Source organism: Glycine soja, chromosome 2, assembly GCF_004193775.1.
Source record: "Glycine soja cultivar W05 chromosome 2, ASM419377v2, whole genome shotgun sequence".
Taxonomy (NCBI): Eukaryota; Viridiplantae; Streptophyta; class Magnoliopsida; order Fabales; family Fabaceae; genus Glycine; species Glycine soja.
Genome location: NC_041003.1, coordinates 27682389 through 27703373, shown reverse-complemented (window position 1 = coordinate 27703373; position 20985 = coordinate 27682389). Strand labels below are relative to the sequence as shown.

Sequence of the window (20985 nt, the reverse complement as noted above, 5' to 3'; positions counted from 1 at the left end):
TGGTGTATGCTTTTGGGGGAAAATTTTAGATTTATTATCTTCTTTTTTTAAGCAGATGTGATTGATCAGTTTGTTGATATAAAGCAAGAACATCGTGTTAATCCAAAGATGGTAATCAATGTACTGTACTATATAAAACTCTTTAATATCGTTATTAGTCTTTTTCCTTTTTTTATAATACCTTTCTTTTAATTATTTTATCGAAAATCAATTGGCAAACTACTTGTGCGTATACACAGATTACCGACTAGTACTATTATAAAAACCGTCTAACAATTATCACGTGTTGGTTGAACAATTTTTCAAGTTATATTTTTTATTTTACTCTATTTTCTATTTTTTAAAAAAAAATCATATATTGCACAAGTCCAACTACTGATTTTTGGAAAGTGGACAAAAGACAACATAGAATTATTAAACTCTTTATATTAAATATATTTTTTTTTGAAAAAATAATTAAAGAATGGGGCTCCTTGTGCAAAATTACAACTTCGAGAAATAAAAAAGGAAACAAATAAAAAATACCATAAAAAGAAGGAAAGAAACAAAAAAGAGTGTTTTACAACATTATAAAAATTATCCAACTTTGATCTTGGTCGAACAATTTTTTAAGTTATTTTTTTATTTTACTTGTTTTTTACTCTATCTTTCTCTTTGTTTTGTTTTTGTTAAAAATCGTATAATACATAGGTCAGCTACTAGTTTTTGGAAAGTGGACAAAAGACATCATATAATTGTTAAACTCTTTACATTAAATATATATTTTTTTAAAAAATAATTAATGAATGGAACTCCTTTTACAAAATTGCAACGTCGAGAAACGAGAAAGAAAAAAAACCATAAAAAGAAAGAAACAAAAAAAGTGTTTTATTGAAGGCATAATATTATAAAAACTATTCAACTGTTATCAGCTGTTTGGTTGATTAGTTTTTTAAGTTATTTTTTGTTTGTTTATTTTACTTGTTTTTTACTCTATCTTTCTGTTTGTTTTTGTTTTTGTTTTTATTTTTATTTTGTTAAAATTTTGTAATGAACAAGTATAACTACTACTTTTTGGAAATTGAACAAAAAAACAACATTGAATTAAAATCTTTACACTATATATATTTTTCAAAAAAAATAATTAATGAATTGTACTCCTTGTGCAAAATAGCAAATTTGAGAAAGCAAAAAGGAAAAAAAAAAACAAAGAAAGAAAGAAACAAAATAAGTGTTTTACTGAGCGCATAATACTATAAAAAAATTAAAAATTGTCCAAGTGTCATCGTGTATTGATTGGACAATTTTTCAAGTGTTTTTTTACTAGTGTTCTTGCTCTATCTTTCTTTGTTTTTATTGTTTTTTTGTTAAAGATGGTGTAATGCACTGGTCCAATTGCTAATTTATGGAAAGTGAGCAAAAGATAACAGAATTATTAAACTCTTTACATTAAATATATTTTTTTCAAAAAAATAATAATAATTAATGAATGTTGCTCCTTGTACAAAATTACAAATTCGAGAAAGGATAAAGAAAAAAAAAGTCAAAAAACCAAAAAGAATGTTTTAGTAAGCACATAATATTATAAAAATTCTTCAACAGTCCTCGTGTGTTTGGTTGAATAATTTAAGTTTTTTTTTACTTGTTCTTTAGTCTATCTTCCTCTTAGTTTGTTTGTTTTATTTAGATCGTGTAACGCACAGGTCCAGATCTTGCTGCTAGTTTTTAAAAAGTGAACAAAACCTGCTGCTAGTTTTTAAAAAGTGAACAAAAGACAGCGTAGAATTATTAAATTCAACCGCCATTACATAACACTACATTTTTTTTATTCACTCACTCCGTTCTCTGCTCTTTTTCTTCTTCTACCCCCACACCGGAGGAGAGAAAACCAATATCACTCTTCACCGTTAGGGTTAGGGTTTCGGTTTCCCCCTAATCCAATCGCGCAGCAGCAGCAGCGAGATGGGCGCCAATTCGTTGTCATCGGCGGAATCAACCCTCGATCTCGACGAGCAGATATCGCAGCTCATGCAATGCAAGCCACTCTCCGAACACCAGGTTTCCATTCCCCTCGTTCTTCGCGATCTGCTTCGTTTTGGTTTGGAATTTACCTTGATTTGAATTTGTTCATTGCTTAGTTTTTGCATTTTTTTTCTTTTTCTTTTGTCTCACTCTCTTTTCCGTTTTTGAATCGCTTAGAATAGGAGTGTTGGAAGGATTGAGTTGGAAATCGCTCGTACTTAACGTGGAGAAATTATGAAGATGATTTTTTATTTATATAGAAATGGAAATTGATCGGAAAAAGAAAAAAATAATAGATTTTTATTTTCGACAATTTTAAAAGCCGTTTCTTCTATTCCTGGCTGGATTTGTATGTAGTTTGACAGTCGTTTAGGGTAATATGGATTAATCAATTTCATGGTTTTGAAGGATTTTAATTATGGATGGTTGATTATGGTGTGTGGATGTTTCAAATTGCTTCGTTAGGCTCAATATTTAGAAAATCTAGTCTAGGATTGTGTATATTTGAAACACTGGGAGGGCTTGCTTGCCTTGAAGTTACTTTTCATGTGATTGGTTCTGCATTAAAAGCTCATAACATGCGTAAAATCTGTGAAAATCAGAACCTTCTGCTTTGGATTTGGGAGTTTGACGTAGGTATTGTTTAAATTGGTGCAAAACCATACAGCCTATTTGAAGTTTCTCCCATGTGATGGTGTAACAGAGTGGTTGTTAAAACAGCCTCTCCGCTCTTGTAAGGGTGATGTTGCATTCGTCTGACCCTCACCCTTCTAGAGCCCAAGATTGTGAGTATGTTGTGCCCTGGCTGTTTGTCTGTTGAGGGAATCTGACACTAATAATCATTATTTTCATGGACTGCTGCTAGTTCTGTAATGTATTTGGCGAGCTGAAGTAATTTTGATTCTTGTATATTATATAGCATTGTGGTAACTTAGAGTTATGTGCATAAAGTTGTTGCAGAACTTTGTTGGCATCTTAGTGGAGCAGTGTTTACGAACATCTGTGGGCTTTCTCTCTAACTTGTACATAGAACCACAATGCAGAAGGAGTTCTATTGTTCTAAATATGTTGTGTTGGTGCTACTTTTATGGAGTCATTCAGTTTTTATAATAAATTCATGCTTTTGTCACTTTTGTATCAGCAGTATAGTTTATTTGTCTGTCCTCACAAAAGATCTTGTCTCTCAAAGTTTGTATGCTTGAAAATTGACTTAGATGGGAAAATGAATAGCTTTCATTGCTTCCTTTGTGACCTATTTGCACTTTGATACTTATTTTGCATTTTTGCCTTAAAAATATCATATATGTTTATTTTTTTTCTTGCTATTTTTGGATTGTTTTAACAAAGCATGATGGCTCTTTTTTGGAAGTTGTCTCCAATATAATTTCCTCCTGACTATTATCATCTCTGGGAAAATAAATATAAAAGTAAACTAACACTCTTGTTTTCTATTCTGCCTGTAGGTTAGAGTTTTATGTGAGAAGGCTAAGGAGATTTTGATGGATGAAAGTAATGTCCAGGTGCAACCCTCTCTTCCTTCCTTTTTATTACTCGTGTTATGTTTTGATATTTCTCTAGACATTGATCTCACTTTTCATTGCTTTTTCATCTTCTGCTTGCTTTGTGTGAAAAGTAATCCTTTGAAGCAGAAATGAGTTGTTGCTTATTGGACATCATATTTTTAGGTTTCCCCCCTTATTATTTGGGTTCATTATCTGATATTATTACTTCTATTCCCTGTTTTGTAATGGGAAGAAGTAATTCTTTCTATCTTCTTTTTTGTAAATTTGTGTGCTATATAACTTTTTTTGGATGCCAACACATCTCACTATTTCAATGCAACTTTTAATTGCAAGTTTTTTTTTTCTCTTAGAGAGAAAGCATTAATTTATATCTCTTCTGTATCACAGCCTGTGAAAAGCCCCGTGACAATTTGTGGTGATATCCATGGGCAGTTTCATGATCTTGCTGAACTATTTCGAATTGGAGGGAAGGTATCAGTTCTGACTATCACTTTCCTTTTGTATTCAACTCTCTGTTTCAGCTGGGGAATGTCTTAACTAACTAATTGAGACCTGCCAAAGAAAAGGCTTTTGAAGATTGAAGTGCTTCAGAGGTATCGCGGAGTAGATTGTATAACCAGGGAACTACTCCTTGAATTCACTACAACCCTAATATTACCACGTTAAAGTTTACTAACATGTCACTGGTGCAAAATGAACCTTTTTGTGACAAGGTTTCTGTTTTTATTTTTTATATTATACTTTGCTGATTGTTTAGCTATGGAATCTAAGAATTTGTTTTGTTTACAGTGTCCAGATACTAATTACTTGTTTATGGGTGATTATGTGGACCGGGGTTATTATTCAGTTGAAACTGTAACAGTAAGTACTTTAAAGATAAACTTGTGGAATTTTCTGCACCTTGTTGCTTTGTAGTTTAGTAGTTCGTTCTCCATTCCGGGAGCTTGCATTTTATGTTATTCATGCTTTTTGGCATATGAATCTATGAAAGTATGGGTATGCATTCAAGTTGCTTCTTGCTATTAGGGCGGAATTGAATACTGGACTGCCCCCAAATGGCAAGTAGCTCCTTTCAAGTTTCAAATTTATAATATAACAAGGAAATATAATAGTTAGAATTTGCACTGTGCAGTATTATTAGCGGCTTTTTTAACATAGTCAGATTTAGACGGCTCCCAGTTGATAAAAATTATAAATAAGTCTGCATTTTATATATTTCAAATTTTGAAGATAAGTTTGTCTGTGTCAATTGCTTAACTTGTGAATATCAGGCAGAGGCAATTGCTGGAAATTTTTGGGTTTTGGGGTTTAAGAAAGTCATATTCTGATGAAATCTCAAATCTGAAATTAATATATTTTGAAGCTATGGTTGTATATTTTAATGTTATTGATGTATATTTTAATGTTTGATAGCTGTTTCTGAATTGGGATTTTTATTTCTGAGATCATTAAAGGTTATCTAAGCATACTAGATCTCAATCATCAGTTATTGTAAATTCCTTTCCATTAGTGGCAACATGTTTATGTACATGACTACATCTAAAAGATTGTAATTTTTTTTCTGGAGATTACTTATGCTGTTATTGTCTCTTAGATTACTGAATGAGGTTAAATGTATTTTTATTTATTTGGACATATCTTTATGTATTGGCTGGATATTGTTGTATTGTATGTTAGAGGTACTAATTTGTTATTCTCTCTAGCTTCTTGTGTCACTGAAAGTGCGATATCCTCAGCGAATTACTATTCTTAGAGGAAACCATGAAAGCCGTCAGGTATGCTTGCATGCAAAATCTTCTTTCGTTCAAAATTATGTATTATGTTCCTGAGGTTCTTATATTGGACTTATTTATGGAGTTATTAACTTGTATTCCTTAATGCCGCAAAAATTAACTTGTCTTGGAGGCTTTCTAGTTGCATAATGTGTTGTTTTGTACTTTTGTTACTGTTCAGGCTTTGATTTAAAGACTCGTGTATTAGTTGTTGAACTAATTGTTCCTTTCTTTATCCTTTTTTTAATATTTTTTTGCACAGATCACTCAAGTATATGGATTTTACGATGAATGCCTCAGAAAGTAAGCTTTCAAAACCTTCATTTAGAGGTCAATGGGGAGGGAAGGGGATACTTCCTTTTAAGGGAAATCTATGTACTTACAATTTTGTATTTGTTCAAGTTAGAGTTTATTTTTGTTGATTGTGAATGTTCACTATGTTGGTTTCATAAACTTGCGTTAAGAACTTAAGATATGTACTGGATACTGTATAAGCTGTTTGGGAAATCCTTTTTCTTTTTTCCTGCAATTTTCGTGGTACTTGTAACATTATATTTTGATTTGCTAGTATCTTTACATGCACTGAACGGAGTGATCATCTGAGCTTTTCCAGTGATTTGGCACTGTATGCAACCATTTGATTCCAGATTTTTTATTTTGAGATGTTCAGTTTTTTATCTGATTGATATGTGGCATGTGGCAACATCTGAGTTGTGTTGTGGAAGTTGTATGGGTACACACTCTATTTTTGGTCTACAATGTCTTGTTCTTGTTAACATGGATAAAGAATATATAGTTCTATTCAATGTATTGGTCAAAATTGAAATTAAGAAAAATATAATAAGCAATGATAATTTGTTGGATCCAATTTTGCAGACTAGATGACCTAGACAAACTGTTAACATCAGTATGGCTGTCCAGATTTGGTCAAATCATGTAAATTTAAATAAGTTATCCTTCAAAAAGTAATGCTTCTCAAAATATTAATGACAAGAAAATGCTGCTTTTTGAGGGAGGGTTGAGGAAGCGTGTGATGTGATCTATGCCAATTTTTCTTTCATGACCCTTTATTGGAGTATGTAAATGCATAACTGTGAAAACAGTTTTGTATCATGATTGTAAGGGCTGTTGGCTTTTGCGCATCACCCATCTAGTGTTAGTCAGCAGTATAGAAATTGTAAGGGTTGTTAGTTTTCACTAACGACACCTCACTAGGATCAGGTAGTTACATTCTGTTAGGATTAGTTATTGTTAGTTTCACAGTTCAGAGGTCTTTAAATACCTTAGTTGTAACTAACTCAAATCAACTTTTCAGATCAATAATATTAGTTACCTCATTTTTCTATTTCTCTCTCTCTCTCTCTCTCTCAGCTTATCGAAAATGGTATCTAGAGCCATTTTTTCGTAAGCATAGTTCTTCTGCAAGATCCTGTACTATGCGTTCATGGCTTCTGCTCCTTGAAATTCAGTTTCTCAATCTTTTCCTAACTCGATTGCAGAGAAACTTGATGATTCGAATTATCTTTACTGGCATCAACATGTTGAGCCAGTGAATAAATCACACAAGTTGCAGCGATTTGTTGTTAATTCTGTCGTTCCACCTCGGTATCTCACTGAGGACGATTGCGTCACTGATCGAGTCAACCCTGAGTATGAAACCTGGGAGGTTTAAGACCAAACGCTCCTTGTTTGGCTACAATCTACACTTTCGAAGTCCGTGCTGCCGAGAGTTCTTGGTTCCAATCATTCCTATCAAGTTTGGGACAATCCATGAATACTTCAGCCTTCACACCAAATCCCGTGCACAAAAACTTTGTTCTGCCATGTGCACGATCAATCTTGATGGAAAATCGATTGAGGAATACTTGTGCAAAATCAAAGGCTACGTTGATGAATTAGCTGGCATGGGCGTTCCTGTTCGTCACGAGGAGTATGTTGATGCGCTCCTCGAAGGATTACCATTTGATTATGCGCCAGTAATCTCTGTTATCGAAAGTAAGAAGCGTACTCCTTCCATTGCAGAAATCAAAGCTCTTCTTTATGGTCATGAAACTCGCCTTACACGCTACAATCAAGATGCTCAGACGATCAATTCTGCGTCGTTAAATTACACTCAAGGTTACTCGCATCCAAACACCTACAAAAATGGTGGTTCTCAAGACTCGTATAGTCATGGCGGTGGTTGTGGTACCTTTTATGATCAGAGTATTGGACGCGGTGGCGGTGGCCCTGGCAGAGGCAGCAGTGGTGGCCGGTTTGCTAACTTCCAGTGCCAAATTTGTTTTAAATATGGGTACACTGCTAATGCTTGTCATTTCAAGACTGATGTTAGTTTTCAACCACATGATTCTCTGACCTTTTTTGATCCTAGTATGCTGTAGCCTATTCCTTATTCCACTGGTCCACCTAGAACCTCCAACACCTGGGTTAATCCCAATTCTAAGTCCACTGGTCTAGGCCACAGTCAATCTAGTTCCATGTTCAGGAACTTGTCCTCGCATGGGACTGGTCCAGCTGGCTCTACTTGGATACCAGATTTTGGAGCCGGTTTTCATGTTCCTGATGATTCTCAAAATATTAAGCAGTTCACTCATTTTGATGGACCCGATCAGATCTTCATAGGCAATTGTGAAGGTTTAAGTATCTCTAAAACTTGTTCCTCAACCTTTATTTCTCCTAACGACACTGGTATAACCTTTAAACTTCACAAATTGTTACATGTTCCTTCTATTTCGAAAAATTTGTTAATTGTGAGTCAGTTTGCCAAAGATAACTTTGTGTTTTGTGAGTTTCATCCTCATATCTGTCTTGTGAAATCTCAGGAGACACATAAGGTCCTCCTTCAAGGAGTTGTGGGTGTTGATGGCCTTTATTCATTTCACAATCTCCAGCTTCAAGGCAATCCTTCCCTGCTGATGTCTACTTCTGCCCCTGTTACAAATGCTGACTTCTCTTATTCAACTGCTACTGTCAATAATAGCTCTAGCATAGGCTCAAAATCTGTTGTTTCAGGTTAGGACATCCAAACGATCATGTTATGAAAATTGTTCTTAATCATTGTAACATTTCCCATTTGAATACAAGCTTCACAGAATTTTGTTCCTCTTGTTGTATGGGTAAAGCTCATAGATTACCTTCTCACAGTTCTACTTCTGTGTATTCACCTTTAGAACTTATTTTCACTAACTTGTGGGGACCTTCACACCTCATATGCTGGTTATACATATTATGTTTCCTTCATTGATGCTTTCTCTAGGCACACATGGATTTTTCCTATAAAGTCCAAGGTTGAAACCATCTCTGTTTTCCAAAATTTCAAGTCCATGGTTGAATTACAGCTTAATACTAAGATCAAGAGTATTCAATCAAATTGAGGAGGTGAATACACATCTCTCTCTAATCTCCTAGCTTCCTTTGGAATCTCTCAGACTAATCTGTCCTCACGCTCATCATCAAAATGGTGTGGTTGAGAGAAAACATAGATGCATAGTTGATTTGGGTTTGACTTTGTTTCATGCTTCTTTACCACTACAGTTTTGGGATTATGCCTTTACTACAGCTGTTTACATAATTAACAGGCTACTTACTACTACTCTTAAATTTGCTATTCCTTTTGTTACCTTGTTCAATAAAGAGCCTGATTATCACTTTCTTAAAACCTTTGGGTGTGCCTGTTTTCCTTTGCTAAGACCATATCAAACACACAAGCTCAATTTTTGAGAGTGCTTGTTTCTGGGTTACTCTTCTTCTCACAAGGGTTACAAGTGCTTATCATCTTCTAGAAGAGTTTACATCTCTAAGGATGCCCTGTTTAATGAGTTAAGGTTTCCTTACTCTGATCTTTTTTCCCCTTCCTCTAGTTCCACAAAGAGTTTGGATACTTATTTTAGTCTCAGTCCTAGCCTCTCTCCACCTTGTGTTGCAACTATTCCCCAGATAACGCAAGCATCACCTGCTAATTCCGGTTCTATTCCACTTATTCCCCTGGGTTTTCACCTTTGTCCACTCATTCTCCCATCACCACTGTGTTTGTACCTCCATCATCTACTTCTTCTGCATCCATTTCTGCTGAACCTCAAAATTCTGAGTCCACTACCCTTCCTACATCCACTTCAGAGGCTATTACTGCACCCATCTCTATCCCAGTTAACACTCACCCATGCAAACAAGATCTAAATCTGGTATTCACAATCCTAGACAGCACCCTTTACTATTTCTCACTCATTCTGAGCCTAAAACTGTGAAACAAGCCCTAGCAAATCATGACTGGCTTACTGCTATGCAGCAAGATTATTATGCCTTGATGAAGAATAATATTTGGGACTTAGTACCATTACCTCCTAATAGGCAGGCCATTGGCTGTAAATGGGTATACAAGGTAAAGGAAAATGCTGATGGTTCTATTAACAGATTCAAAGCAAGGTTGGTAGCCAATGGGTTTCATCAAGTTCATGGTTTTGATTTTCATGAAACATTTTTTCCTGTAATCAAGCCTGTCACCATTTGAATTGTCCTTACTCTTGCTCTGTCCTAGGGATGGAAATTGTTTCAGCTTGATGTGAATAATGCCTTTTTAAATGGGACACTTGAAGAAACTGTTTTTATGAAACAACCTCCTGGCTTTGAAGTTACAGACTAGTCACTGGTCTGCAAGCTCAATAAAGCCATCTATGGCTTAAAACAGGCTCCAAGGCAGTGGTTTAACAGACTTAAGTTCGCTCTACTACAGTTTGGTTTTGTTGGAAGCAAGAGTGATTCATCCTTGTTTATCTACCGACAACAAATGCATACTGTTTATCTGTTGGTCTATGTGGATGATATATTCTGACAGGCAGCTTAACCTCTCTGATTCAGCAGCTTACAGACAGACTTAAATACTGCTTTTTCCCTTAAGCAGCTTGGTCATTTAGACTATTTCTTGGGCCTAGAAATCAAGTATCTGTCCAACAATTCTATCTTGATGACTCAGCAAATACATTCGAGATCTACTCCATAAAACTAACATGGCTGAGGCTCACTCCATTTCTTCTCCAATGGTCTCTAACTGCAAACTGTCCAGATATGGTGCTGATGCTTTTCATGATCCTACTCTATACAGATCTGTGGTTGGTGCATTACAATATGCTACCCTTACTAGACTTGAAATCAGTCTTGCTGTCAACAAAGTTTGCCAATTTATGGCTGCCCCATTGATTCTCACTGGACGGTGGTGAAAAGAATCTTAAGATATCTCAAAGGCACCTTGTTTCATGGTTTGCTTCTTCAACCCACTTCTATTACAAAGCCCTTGATTATTAGAGCATTTTGTGATGCCGACTAGGCGTCTGACATGGAGAACAGGCGCTCAACCTCAGGGACTGCCATTTTTCTTGGTCCAAATTCAATATCTTGGTGGTCTCGCAAACAAAAAGTTACTGCCAGGTCCAATACAGAATCCGAATATTGCAGCATAGCTTAGACTTCCACTGAGTTGACTTGGATTCATACTTTGCTGACAGAATTAAAAGTCCCTTTCACCACTCATGTTATCTTCTGTGATAATCAGAGTGCTGTCTCCATTGCTCATAATCCAGTTTTTCATAGCAGAACTAAACACATGGAAATTGATGTGTTTTTTGTCAGGGAAAAGATTTTGGCCAAGCAGCTCTCTATTATTCATATTCCAGCTCTGGATCAGTGGGCTGATGTTCTGACTAAGCCTCTCTCTACATCAAGATTTGAAGCTCTTCGAGGCAAACTCAATGTGAAGAGTCTTCTGAAAACTCTTCTCCTTGAGTTTGAGAGAGGGGGGGGGGGTATTGGAGTATGTAAATGCATAACTGTGAAAATAGTTTTGTATCATGATTGTAAGGGCTGTTAGCTTTTGCTAACAACACCCATCTATTGTTAGTCAGCAATATAGAAATAAGGGCTGTTAGTTTTCATTAACGGCACCTCACTAGGATCAGGTAGTTACATTCTGTCAGGATTGAGGGGGCTGATGATGGATGGCACTTGGGTAGAAAATCCTGATTTGATCAAGGCTGAAGTTCTGCAACATTTTCAGAATAGATTCAATGAACCTCATTTGAACAGACCCAACTTGGATGGAGTTCAGTTTAATGTTCTGTCTCCTACCCAGAGGGAGATGATGGTCCAGCCTTTTAATGAAGAAGAGATTAGGTGTGCTGTGTGGAGCTGTGGAAGCGACAAAAGCCCGGGTCCAGATGGGTTTAACTTCAGATTTATCAAATATTTTTGGAAGGAGCTAAAACCTGAGTTTCTAAGGTTTTTTGCAGAATTCTATGCGAATGCTTCATTCCCCAAGGGCAGTAATTATTCTTTTATTGCTCTCATCCCTAAGCTCAAGGACCCACAGTCTATTAGTGACTTTAGACCTATTTCCCTCATAGGTTGTGTCTACATAGTCATTGCTAAACTGCTAGCTAATAGGCTGAGAAAGGTCTTAACTCACCTCATTGATGAAAGGCAGTCAGCCTTTGTAAAGGATAGACAGCTGCTGCATGGGGTTTTGGTTGCTAATGAGGTAGTGGAGGAGGCAAGGAGGACCAACAGGTCTTGTATGGTATTCAAAGTTGACTTTGAAAAGGCCTATGATTCGGTGTCATGACAGTTCCTTTTCTACATGTTGAGCAGAATGGGTTTTCATGAGAGATGGATTAGCTGGATCAAGGGATGCATCACCTCAGCTTCTGTGTCAATCCTTGTAAATGGAAGCCCAACCTCAGAGTTTAAGCCTCAAAGAGGCCTGAGACAAGGGGATCCTTTGGCCCCACTTTTATTTGACCTGGTTGCTGAAGGGCTGACAGGTTTGATGAGGGAAGCAATTAGCAAAAACTGCTTCCAAAGCTTTCTGGTGGGGAAGAATAAAGTGCCTGTTAATATTCTCCAATATGCAGACAACACAATTTTTTTTGGAGAAGCTTCTATGGATAATGTCAAATCTGTGAAGGCCATGCTTAGATGTTTCGAGATGGTTTCTGGCCTGCGAATCAACTTTGCTAAAAGTCAATTTGAAGCTATAGGGAAATCTGAGGATTGGTGCCTATCTGCTGCTGCCTTCTTAAACTGTGCTCTGCTCAACTTTCCTTTCTGCTACCTAGGGATTCCTATTGGAGTTAATCCGAGAAGAATGGTGGTGTGGGAACCCATTATCAGAAAATTCGAGGCTAGACTCAATAAATGGAAACAGAGAAACATTTCTATGGCTGGCAGAATTACTCTAATTAATGCTGTCCTAACAGCGCTGCCTATGTTCTATTTGTTTTGTTTCAGGGCCCCTACAGCAATGATTAATAGGCTAACTGCAATTCAAAGGAAATTTCTCTGGGGTGGCAGCTGTGAAGGGAAGAAGATAGCTTGGAGTAAAGTTTGTGCCTCTAGAGCTATGGGAGGCTTGGGAATTACAGACATTAAGGCACTTAATAATGCTCTGTTAATTAAATGGAAATGGCTGATGTTTCACCAATCAGACCAGCTTTGCAGCAGGATCCTATTTTCTAAGTACAAGGGATGGAGAGGCTTAGACCAGAGGCCATCAAAGAAATATTTCTCCCAATGGTGGTCTGACTTAAGGCTTGTTAATCAGCACCCGGACATGGAGGATGTCTCCAAGCAGTTCTCTTGGAAGGTGGGTAGGGGAGACCAAGCTCTTTTCTGGGAAGATTCTTGGGTTGACGGCGGGGTACCTCTCAAAGAGCAATTTCCAGAACTTTACCAAATTTCTTCCCAAAGATTACACATTGTGGAAGACATGGGGTACTTCTCTGATTATGGGTGGGATTGGAATTTCTCTTGGAGACGTAATTTGTTTGACAGTGAGATGGGGGTAGCTTCAACTTTTTTAGACAATATTGCAGCTATCACAATTCATGGCAATCTGAAAGACACCTGGCTGTGGGGGGCTGAACCTAATGGGATCTTTTCTACCAAATCAGCCTACAACCTTATTAAAGCTGAGCAGCTCCCTGAAGTTCAAGTTTCGGGCTTTCATCAGCTTTGGGATCTGAAAGTCCCTCCTAAAGTCCTATTTTTTGCTTGGAGGCTGCTTTGGGATAGACTCCCTACTAAGGATAATCTGTCTAGGAGACAAATTCAGCTTGATAATGACCTATGTCCTCTCTGTCAAACTCAACCAGAAACTGCCTCTCATTTGTTCTTCACCTGCGAGAAAGTGTTGCCTCTGTGGTGGGAATTCTTTACTTGGGTCAAGCAAGATACAGCTCTTCATTATAGCCCAATGGATAACTTCCTTCAACACTCATCTACAGCTGGAGGAAAGGACATCAATAGAAGATGGAAGATATGGTGGTTGGCTGCCACAAAGTCAATTTGGCAATCCAGGAATGACTTGCTGTTTCACAATCATTCGTTTGATATCTCTAAGTTGGTTGATAATTCTATTTTCCTCACTTGGACTTGGCTCAAGGGGTGGGATAAGGATTTCAGTGTTCCTTATCACCAATGGTCATCAGCAATGCCTTTAGCCTTTGCTTAAGTTTGCTGTGTAGGGTTGGGATTGTGTTGTTTCTTTTGTGGGGCTCTTGTCTTTTGTACCTTATCAGGAGATTTCTCTCCTGTGCTATTTGTAGTACCCCTGGTACTCTTTCATATTAATATATTATTATTTTTGGCGGTTAAAAAAAAAAAAAACATTCTGTCAGGATTAGTTAGAATTAGTTATTGTTAGTTTCACAGTTCAGAGGTCTTTAAATACCTTAGTTGTAACTAACTCAAATCAACTTTTCAGATCAATAATATTAGTTACCTCATTTTTCTATTTCTCTCTCTCTCCCACTCTCACAGCTTATCGAAAACCCTTCCTTTCATTATTTTTTTTATATCATCTCTAATAGATAAATGGCTACAATCATTCAGAACCTTTTTGTTTTGAAGATATCTGCTTTGTAAAGTTACTTCCTTTGTATCCGAAGCAAATTTTATGATGCCGGTTGCCTGGCTCTGGTTACATCTAGTGGTCAATTTTTTTTTATAAAAAAACAGTAATATTCCATATGTTCAATGAAGGCTTTAATACTTAAATTTGACATTTTTGTTTGTTGAAGTCAGATTTCTCTTTATTTTCTCTTCAACCAAACTAAAAAATTACTTTCTTCCCTATTTTCTTTTCCTCCATCCAAACATAGGGTAAAGGTGATACAAGCATCCGTCAATGTGAATTGTAACAAGCTAATAAGATGTGGTTTGATAAATATTGATAGAAATATATTAGGACTATTAGTCTTAATGTTGGTAAGCTTGAGCTACATTATGACTAATTTGCCTAATAAATTCGAACAAATATTATATGCATTTGGATTTAGATTGAGATGCAGCTTGACTAGATCTGGATTTAATTCTTTTTAGGTTCAATTTTATGAGACTCTGGATCAGTATATCATAAATGTTTTTTTTAAGAGAGTATATTATAAATGTTATCTTATCGATTTATCTAATTCCATGTTTCCTTCATTAAATGCATAATAGTTCTTATGATTGTTTCTTTTGCAGATATGGTAGTGCTAGTGTTTGGAAGATCTTTACTGACCTTTTTGATTTCTTTCCGTTGACTGCATTGGTTAGTATACTTTTTATCTTCCTAATTTGTGATTTTAACTGGTGGAAAGGACAATAAATATTGAGAATAAACTGCATATCAGTTATTATGTAAATTTTTTAGTTAACTACTTTTTTTTCCTAGATTAAGCAAATTTATCAATATTTTCCTCTTGTCAGAGGGTTGGAGGAACCCTTTATCCTAGAGCAGTACCTAATGAATTTTAAATTAACCTAAATTTACATGTTCTATTGGTAAATTAAAATGTTGGAGGGGTGACTGGGATAATGGACTTAGACATATATGGTAATTTTTAACAAACTCATGTTGTTTGTGCTAGCATAAGTAGTCTTTTAATTAAAAAATGATGGTCATGTAACTACACTGAATTTCTCTGTTAGTGAATTTAAAATGCTCAAGTTTGTTCCGTTAGTTTGTAGTTTGCAACTAGTTCAATTGCCACTCATTTTTATTATAATTATTTTCTTGCCATATGAAAAAAACATTAGCAGTTAAAGGTCATAGTTTCAGGTTTTTGATCATTCAGCTTCTAATTTAATATGGTCCCTTTCAGGTTGAGTCCGAAATATTTTGTTTGCATGGTGGGCTTTCACCTTCAATTGAGACTCTTGATAACATAAGGAACTTCGATCGTGTTCAAGAGGTTCCTCATGAAGGGCCCATGTGCGATCTGTTGTGGTCTGATCCAGATGATAGGTGTGGCTGGGGAATTTCTCCTCGTGGTGCTGGATATACATTTGGCCAGGTAACTAAAGATATAATTTCTCAATTCTATATGTTGGTGAACATACTATTTATGAAGCATTGAGAGAGATTTGCTACTGTATTTTATATTCAAATTCATTCTTTCTTTCAGGATATATCCGAACAATTTAATCACACAAACAAGCTTAAGTTAATTGCTAGAGCTCATCAGCTGGTTATGGATGGATTTAACTGGGCTCATGTAATTGACCTTCTCATGGAATAATCTTTTTTGTATTGTTTGCTTTGGAATTATGGGAGTGAAGTTTAGATGTCCATTGTTTTGTTGAAACAGGAACAAAAGGTGGTTACCATTTTTAGTGCACCTAACTACTGTTATCGATGTGGGAACATGGCCTCCATTTTAGAGGTTGATGATTCCATGGGCCACACATTTATCCAGGTCTCTCTTCCTATCTTGTTTAACATAATTTGCTCCTATACTGCTTGGTAAAATATTTTCATGTTCACTAGATCGCTGGACATAAATTTGAAATGTTCTTGCAGTTTGATCCTGCTCCCAGGAGAGGAGAACCTGATGTCACCCGTAGAACGCCTGATTACTTCTTATGATGTTGCTGCTGCTGCATATCATACTGGGGTCGCAGTTACATCTCATTCTGCACAAATTTCAAGTAGTTTGTGCATCCTCATCCTCGTTGATGAGATTGCTGTAAGGACTTAAAATCTTTGGGTATGCACACCAAACTTTTTTGGTGATTGCCCAATACCGTACTAATGTAAATTAGGCGAGAAACATTCCAGTTTTTTGTGACGCTCAAGAACTTGCTGGACACCCTATTGGAGAAGTCTCCTAGATGATGGCCATGTCAGAATATGTATTATTCCAGTGACCTGTGGATATATTTTTTGTGTTTCCCCATCTCTAGAAGCAATGACTGTGTTTCCCCATCTCTAGAAGCAATGACTTGGATTTTATATTTCTGTTGATGATTTGCTTTGCTATGTTCTATCAATTTTCAGTAAAAGTTGCATGATAATAGTGATTCAGTTTTGTTCTTTACTAATTATGTTCAATTTCATTCCTAGAGCTTATTGGTGGTTATCAATTGGCTTCAGATTGCCAGTGAAAAGAATATATATACTTTAGTTGGTCAAACTAAATAGTTGTGAACGAAAGGAAATATGATTCTTTTCCCTTGCCTGTTGGCTTTGATGCAGTTGTATGTCTATATAAACATTTAGTATCTGAATATCTGCCAAGTAGCGTTCCATCTTCGGTTGACATATCGAAGTTATCAACCAAGCTGCCTCAGTTGTTCAGGTTAGTGCTGATCTCCTTTGTTAATTTGAACTTAGTACCCTACATTTTGCGACAAATGTGGGGTTTTCAAAATAAATAAATAATTGTTAAAAATTTACAAATTTATTTTACTGAGAAAAACATTTTGTGTAACTCGTTTGATTTTTATTCCAAAAAATGCTGGAATTTCCATTTGGAAGGACTTATCATGTAAATTGCAAGAAACACGCACGAGGCCTATTACAGAGAAAATAGATTTGAATTAGAAGGTAAATAATTAGCTCAGCCATCACATTTTAGTTTTCATTGGAACAGATTCAAGAGAATTTTTCTTGTGTTCACAGTTTATGGAACTAAATGAAGCAATTATAATCTAAACAGGTTTTTTTGCCACGAAATTATTTTAACTAAGAAATTACTATTAGACGTAGGAATTTCGGTCTTTCAATTTGTCTTCCAGAGTTATAGTTCAGTAAAATTTATCCCAGAAATTGAACAATTGTTTTACCCAACGGACGAATTCCTTTGAAATTAGTTGATATAATGCATCTCTTAGCATCCCAAAATCATGTATGAAATAAGGGATTGCAAAAGCAAAGCCCTTATACTGAAGAAATCCTATCAATATCAAAAGCTTCGCGCTGTAACGTGCAAATAAACTTGTGTATGTATTCTACCCGTGTATGATTTGGCGTTTGTTGAACGTCCAAGTTTTCTCTTCCAAAAATTGCGTTGAACGTGTCAAGGAGTGTAATTTGTGTAAAACACACACCCGTGGTTGATTTTATTGGGATGCCCACGGCATTGGATACCATAGGTAGAGTACATTTTGCTAGAGCCTTGCTGCAGAATTTTACGATAAGAACTGTAGGTATCCCCAACAACATTCTTCTCATAAATACAAGTGTATAGTAGTAAGCTCAGAATAGAATAGAAGAGGAATTGTCATGATGAAATTGATGGTAGGTATGCTGTATCCTAGCGACCCGTATAATGCCCATTTAAGTTAAGATGTTTAGTTTTGGGAACAAAAATAACATGGGTGTTGCTAGGTGTACTCAGCATTATTGCTGGTGCACCCAACACTTAAGGTAAAATGACAAAAATACCCTTAATCCGTAAGTCATTTAAGTTGATCCGTAAAAGACTTATGAACCAACTTGATCTGTAGAAGCCTTACGGATCAACTTGATCTGTAAGCCTTTTACGGATCAAGTTGATTTGTAAGGTTTCTATGGATCAAGTTGATCCGTATTGTTTCGTAAAAGGCTTACGGATCAAGTTGATCCGTTAGCATTTTATGAATCAACTTGATCCGTAAGTCTTTTACGGAACAATACGAATCAACTTGATCCGTAGAAACCTTATAGATCAACTTGATCCGTATCAACCTTATGGATCAACTTGATTCGTACGATTTATGGATCACCTTCACACACACCCATCACAAATGCGAAATAAGCGCATGGATAATTTTGGTATTTTAAAAAAATGTTGGGTGCATCAGCAATGATGTTGGGTGCACCTAGCAACACCCAAATAACACTCAAAGAAATATAATTGATTGAAGGCTAATTTGTCCTTAACTCACTGTACTTAGAGAACATAAACAAATGGGTCTTAAGAGTTTAAGCCACTTAAATAATAAATTTCATAAATGTGCAGAAAAAAGGTGAACAACAATTCAAACTGGTTAAAATACTTGAAAGCTGCAGGTTGTAGGGTATCTTTATATATATATGAGAGGTAAATTGAGATAATTGATGCAATGACTTTTTTTCGTCCACATGGATGATAATTTCGTAATTTTATGTTATTATACTAAAATAAATTATTGTAATATATTTCATATTTCAATCAAGATTAATTTCTTAATTGATGTGTATAATAAATGCACAAATATGCCGTCTTTCAAGATCAGCCATATATATATATATTCTCCCTGTTGCTATCAATGACCAATGAGAACACTCGAAGACCACTTTTAATATGAAGTGAAAAACATCATATGTCAAACTTTAGTTGCATCTTGCATTGGGCATTGGAAGAGGTTCTTCATTTTCCACAAAGCATGCAATGGAATAATTGTTTCACTTCTTACTACATTCTTCATTTCTTCATCTTCCCCACAATCCTCTTTATTCACGCAGCATTATGATTATACGAAATCAAATTGCTTCTCTTAATCATGCATTGGGTGTGCTCCATGAATTGTCCAAGTGAAACTTAAAATGATTTTTTTATTTTACGAAAGTGAAGTCTTAAGTTCTTCTCTTGCATTGGTACAATCTTCTTCCATTCTCTATCATTACTTTTTTGTTCATTAATATGTTCTCAAATTTACAATGTGACTTTAATCCAACACTAAACACATTTTTTCTCTTCTTCCTCTCAAAGTTGAAGGTGCTATTTTATTGGAAGTTGATTTTTCTTCTTCTGATTATCATTTTACAAAAGTACGAAGTCATCAATTATAAAAGTTCACATTCATTGCTTAACATTTGAATATGCTTTATATATATATATATATATTACTAATCTTCAATATGTATGGAAACGAAATAGGTATCATGAAGATAAGACACAAATGAAAGATAGAATAATGTCAATCTGACATTGTAATATACTTTTAACCATGATATATATTTCATACTTTTAACATTTTTTTAGGCTTGAACTTGGTTGCTGAATTTTGATTTTTATATAGGACACGAATGAAAGATACTATAAAATAAAAAAAGATAGGTGTTATAAAGATCTTCATTCTATTTTATTTAGAATTAATTATTCCACAATCTAAGTATATCAAAATATTTTTTTTGTATTTGATTTTTTTTCCTTTTCTGATTCAAATTTGTATCTAATTGTTTTAGGCTTGATTTATGCCCAAATATGGTGTCAATGGTGATTGATTCTTTGTGGATGTGGCATGGCTATCTGACTTGATATTGTTGTGGAAAATGGAAATGAAAGCAACCTAGGTAGTGATATATGGAAGCCAACATGAGTATGTTAGTATTTTTTCTCTCCTTTTCTTTCTTGTATTGTATTTGATTTAGTTCTTCCTATGGATCCATTACAATCTCAATATTCTTTTTCAACATGGTACAATTTATTTTTGTTTATCAGCAATAAAAGAACATTTATTAAAAACAGAAAAATGGGTACCAGAAATACCCTATAGTCTACATAACAATAACATTGTTATTTTATTTTAAATTTAATGTTGATGCAAAGTTGAGGCAATCTAAACCTAACATCAATTGTTTGTCCGAATTTCATGGTAATTTTTATTTCCTTCTTTTAGATAGAGAAAGCCATGATTGTAAGCCAGGTTTAATTTTCTTTCCTATGCAAATGCTGAAATACATTATTTTTAATGTAAGATTGTTTTTGCTCTGCTAATATTTTTTATATTTCCTATGCAATATATAATGAACAACATTTTTTTGCTATTTCCCTTTCTTTTATGCATTAGTCTGCAAAAATTTCATCTAGAATTTTTTAACTGAAGGTAGGTATTTTTGTTCGGAATCCATTTGTTTAACAAGTGGTATCAGAAATTAATTCTTGTATAAGGTTTAGAAACTTCAAGAATAGTTATGACCTCATCAGATTAATAGGCCTCATATATTCAATGGTGTGGGTTATCATTACTAGAAAACTCATATGCAAATTTATATAGAGGCTATAGATTTAAACATCTGGGAAGCCATTGAAATCGGTCCTTACATTCCTACTATGGTAGCAGGAAATGCAACTATAGAAAAACTTAGGGAACAATGGGATGAAGAAGAAAGGAAAATGGTACAATATAACTTAAAAGCCAAAAATATAACAACATTTGCATTAGACATGGATGAATATTTTAGAGTATCAAACTGCAAGAATGCAAAAGAAATATGGGATACCTTACAAGTAACCAATGAAGGAACAACAAATGTAAAAAGATCTAGAATAAATACCCTAACCCATGAATATGAATTGTTTAGAATGAATCAAAATGAAACTATACAGGATATGCAAAAGAGATTCACACATATAGTAAATCATCTTGCATCATTAGATATTTCCCAATGAAGATCTTATTAACAAAGTTCTAAG

The 20985-nt window shown here is 35.2% G+C and overlaps 1 protein-coding gene across 3 annotated transcripts; it reads left to right on the top strand.

The window, feature by feature from the left end:
* Positions 1–1666: 1666 nt before the first annotated feature.
* Positions 1667–16668, top strand: LOC114391837 (serine/threonine-protein phosphatase PP2A-4 catalytic subunit-like). Of its 3 annotated transcripts, XM_028352824.1 has the most exons (11): positions 1667–2037; positions 3465–3521; positions 3912–3995; positions 4314–4385; positions 5228–5299; positions 5559–5599; positions 14807–14873; positions 15427–15618; positions 15730–15819; positions 15913–16020; positions 16125–16668. In XM_028352824.1, exons 1-11 carry the CDS (start codon positions 1942–1944, stop codon positions 16188–16190), a joined length of 945 nt encoding a protein of 314 aa, XP_028208625.1. In that variant the 5' UTR covers positions 1667–1941; the 3' UTR covers positions 16191–16668. The 3 variants fall into 3 exon arrangements, with proteins under 3 accessions (XP_028208625.1, XP_028208642.1, XP_028208634.1); XM_028352841.1 differs by lacking the exons at positions 1667–2037; positions 3465–3521 and adding an exon at positions 4091–4237; XM_028352833.1 differs by lacking the exons at positions 1667–2037; positions 3465–3521; positions 3912–3995 and adding an exon at positions 4002–4237.
* The last annotated feature ends 4317 nt before the right edge of the window (positions 16669–20985 follow it).

Bases quoted from the DNA above. Each gene is read 5' to 3' on its own strand.
- LOC114391837 (XM_028352824.1), top strand. From the start codon at position 1,942: ATGGGCGCCAATTCGTTGTCATCGGCGGAATCAACCCTCGATCTCGAC. The intron at 3,996-4,313 runs GTATCAGTTCTG...TTTTGTTTACAG, and splicing joins TATTTCGAATTGGAGGGAAG to TGTCCAGATACTAATTACTT. The intron at 4,386-5,227 runs GTAAGTACTTTA...TATTCTCTCTAG, and splicing joins ATTCAGTTGAAACTGTAACA to CTTCTTGTGTCACTGAAAGT.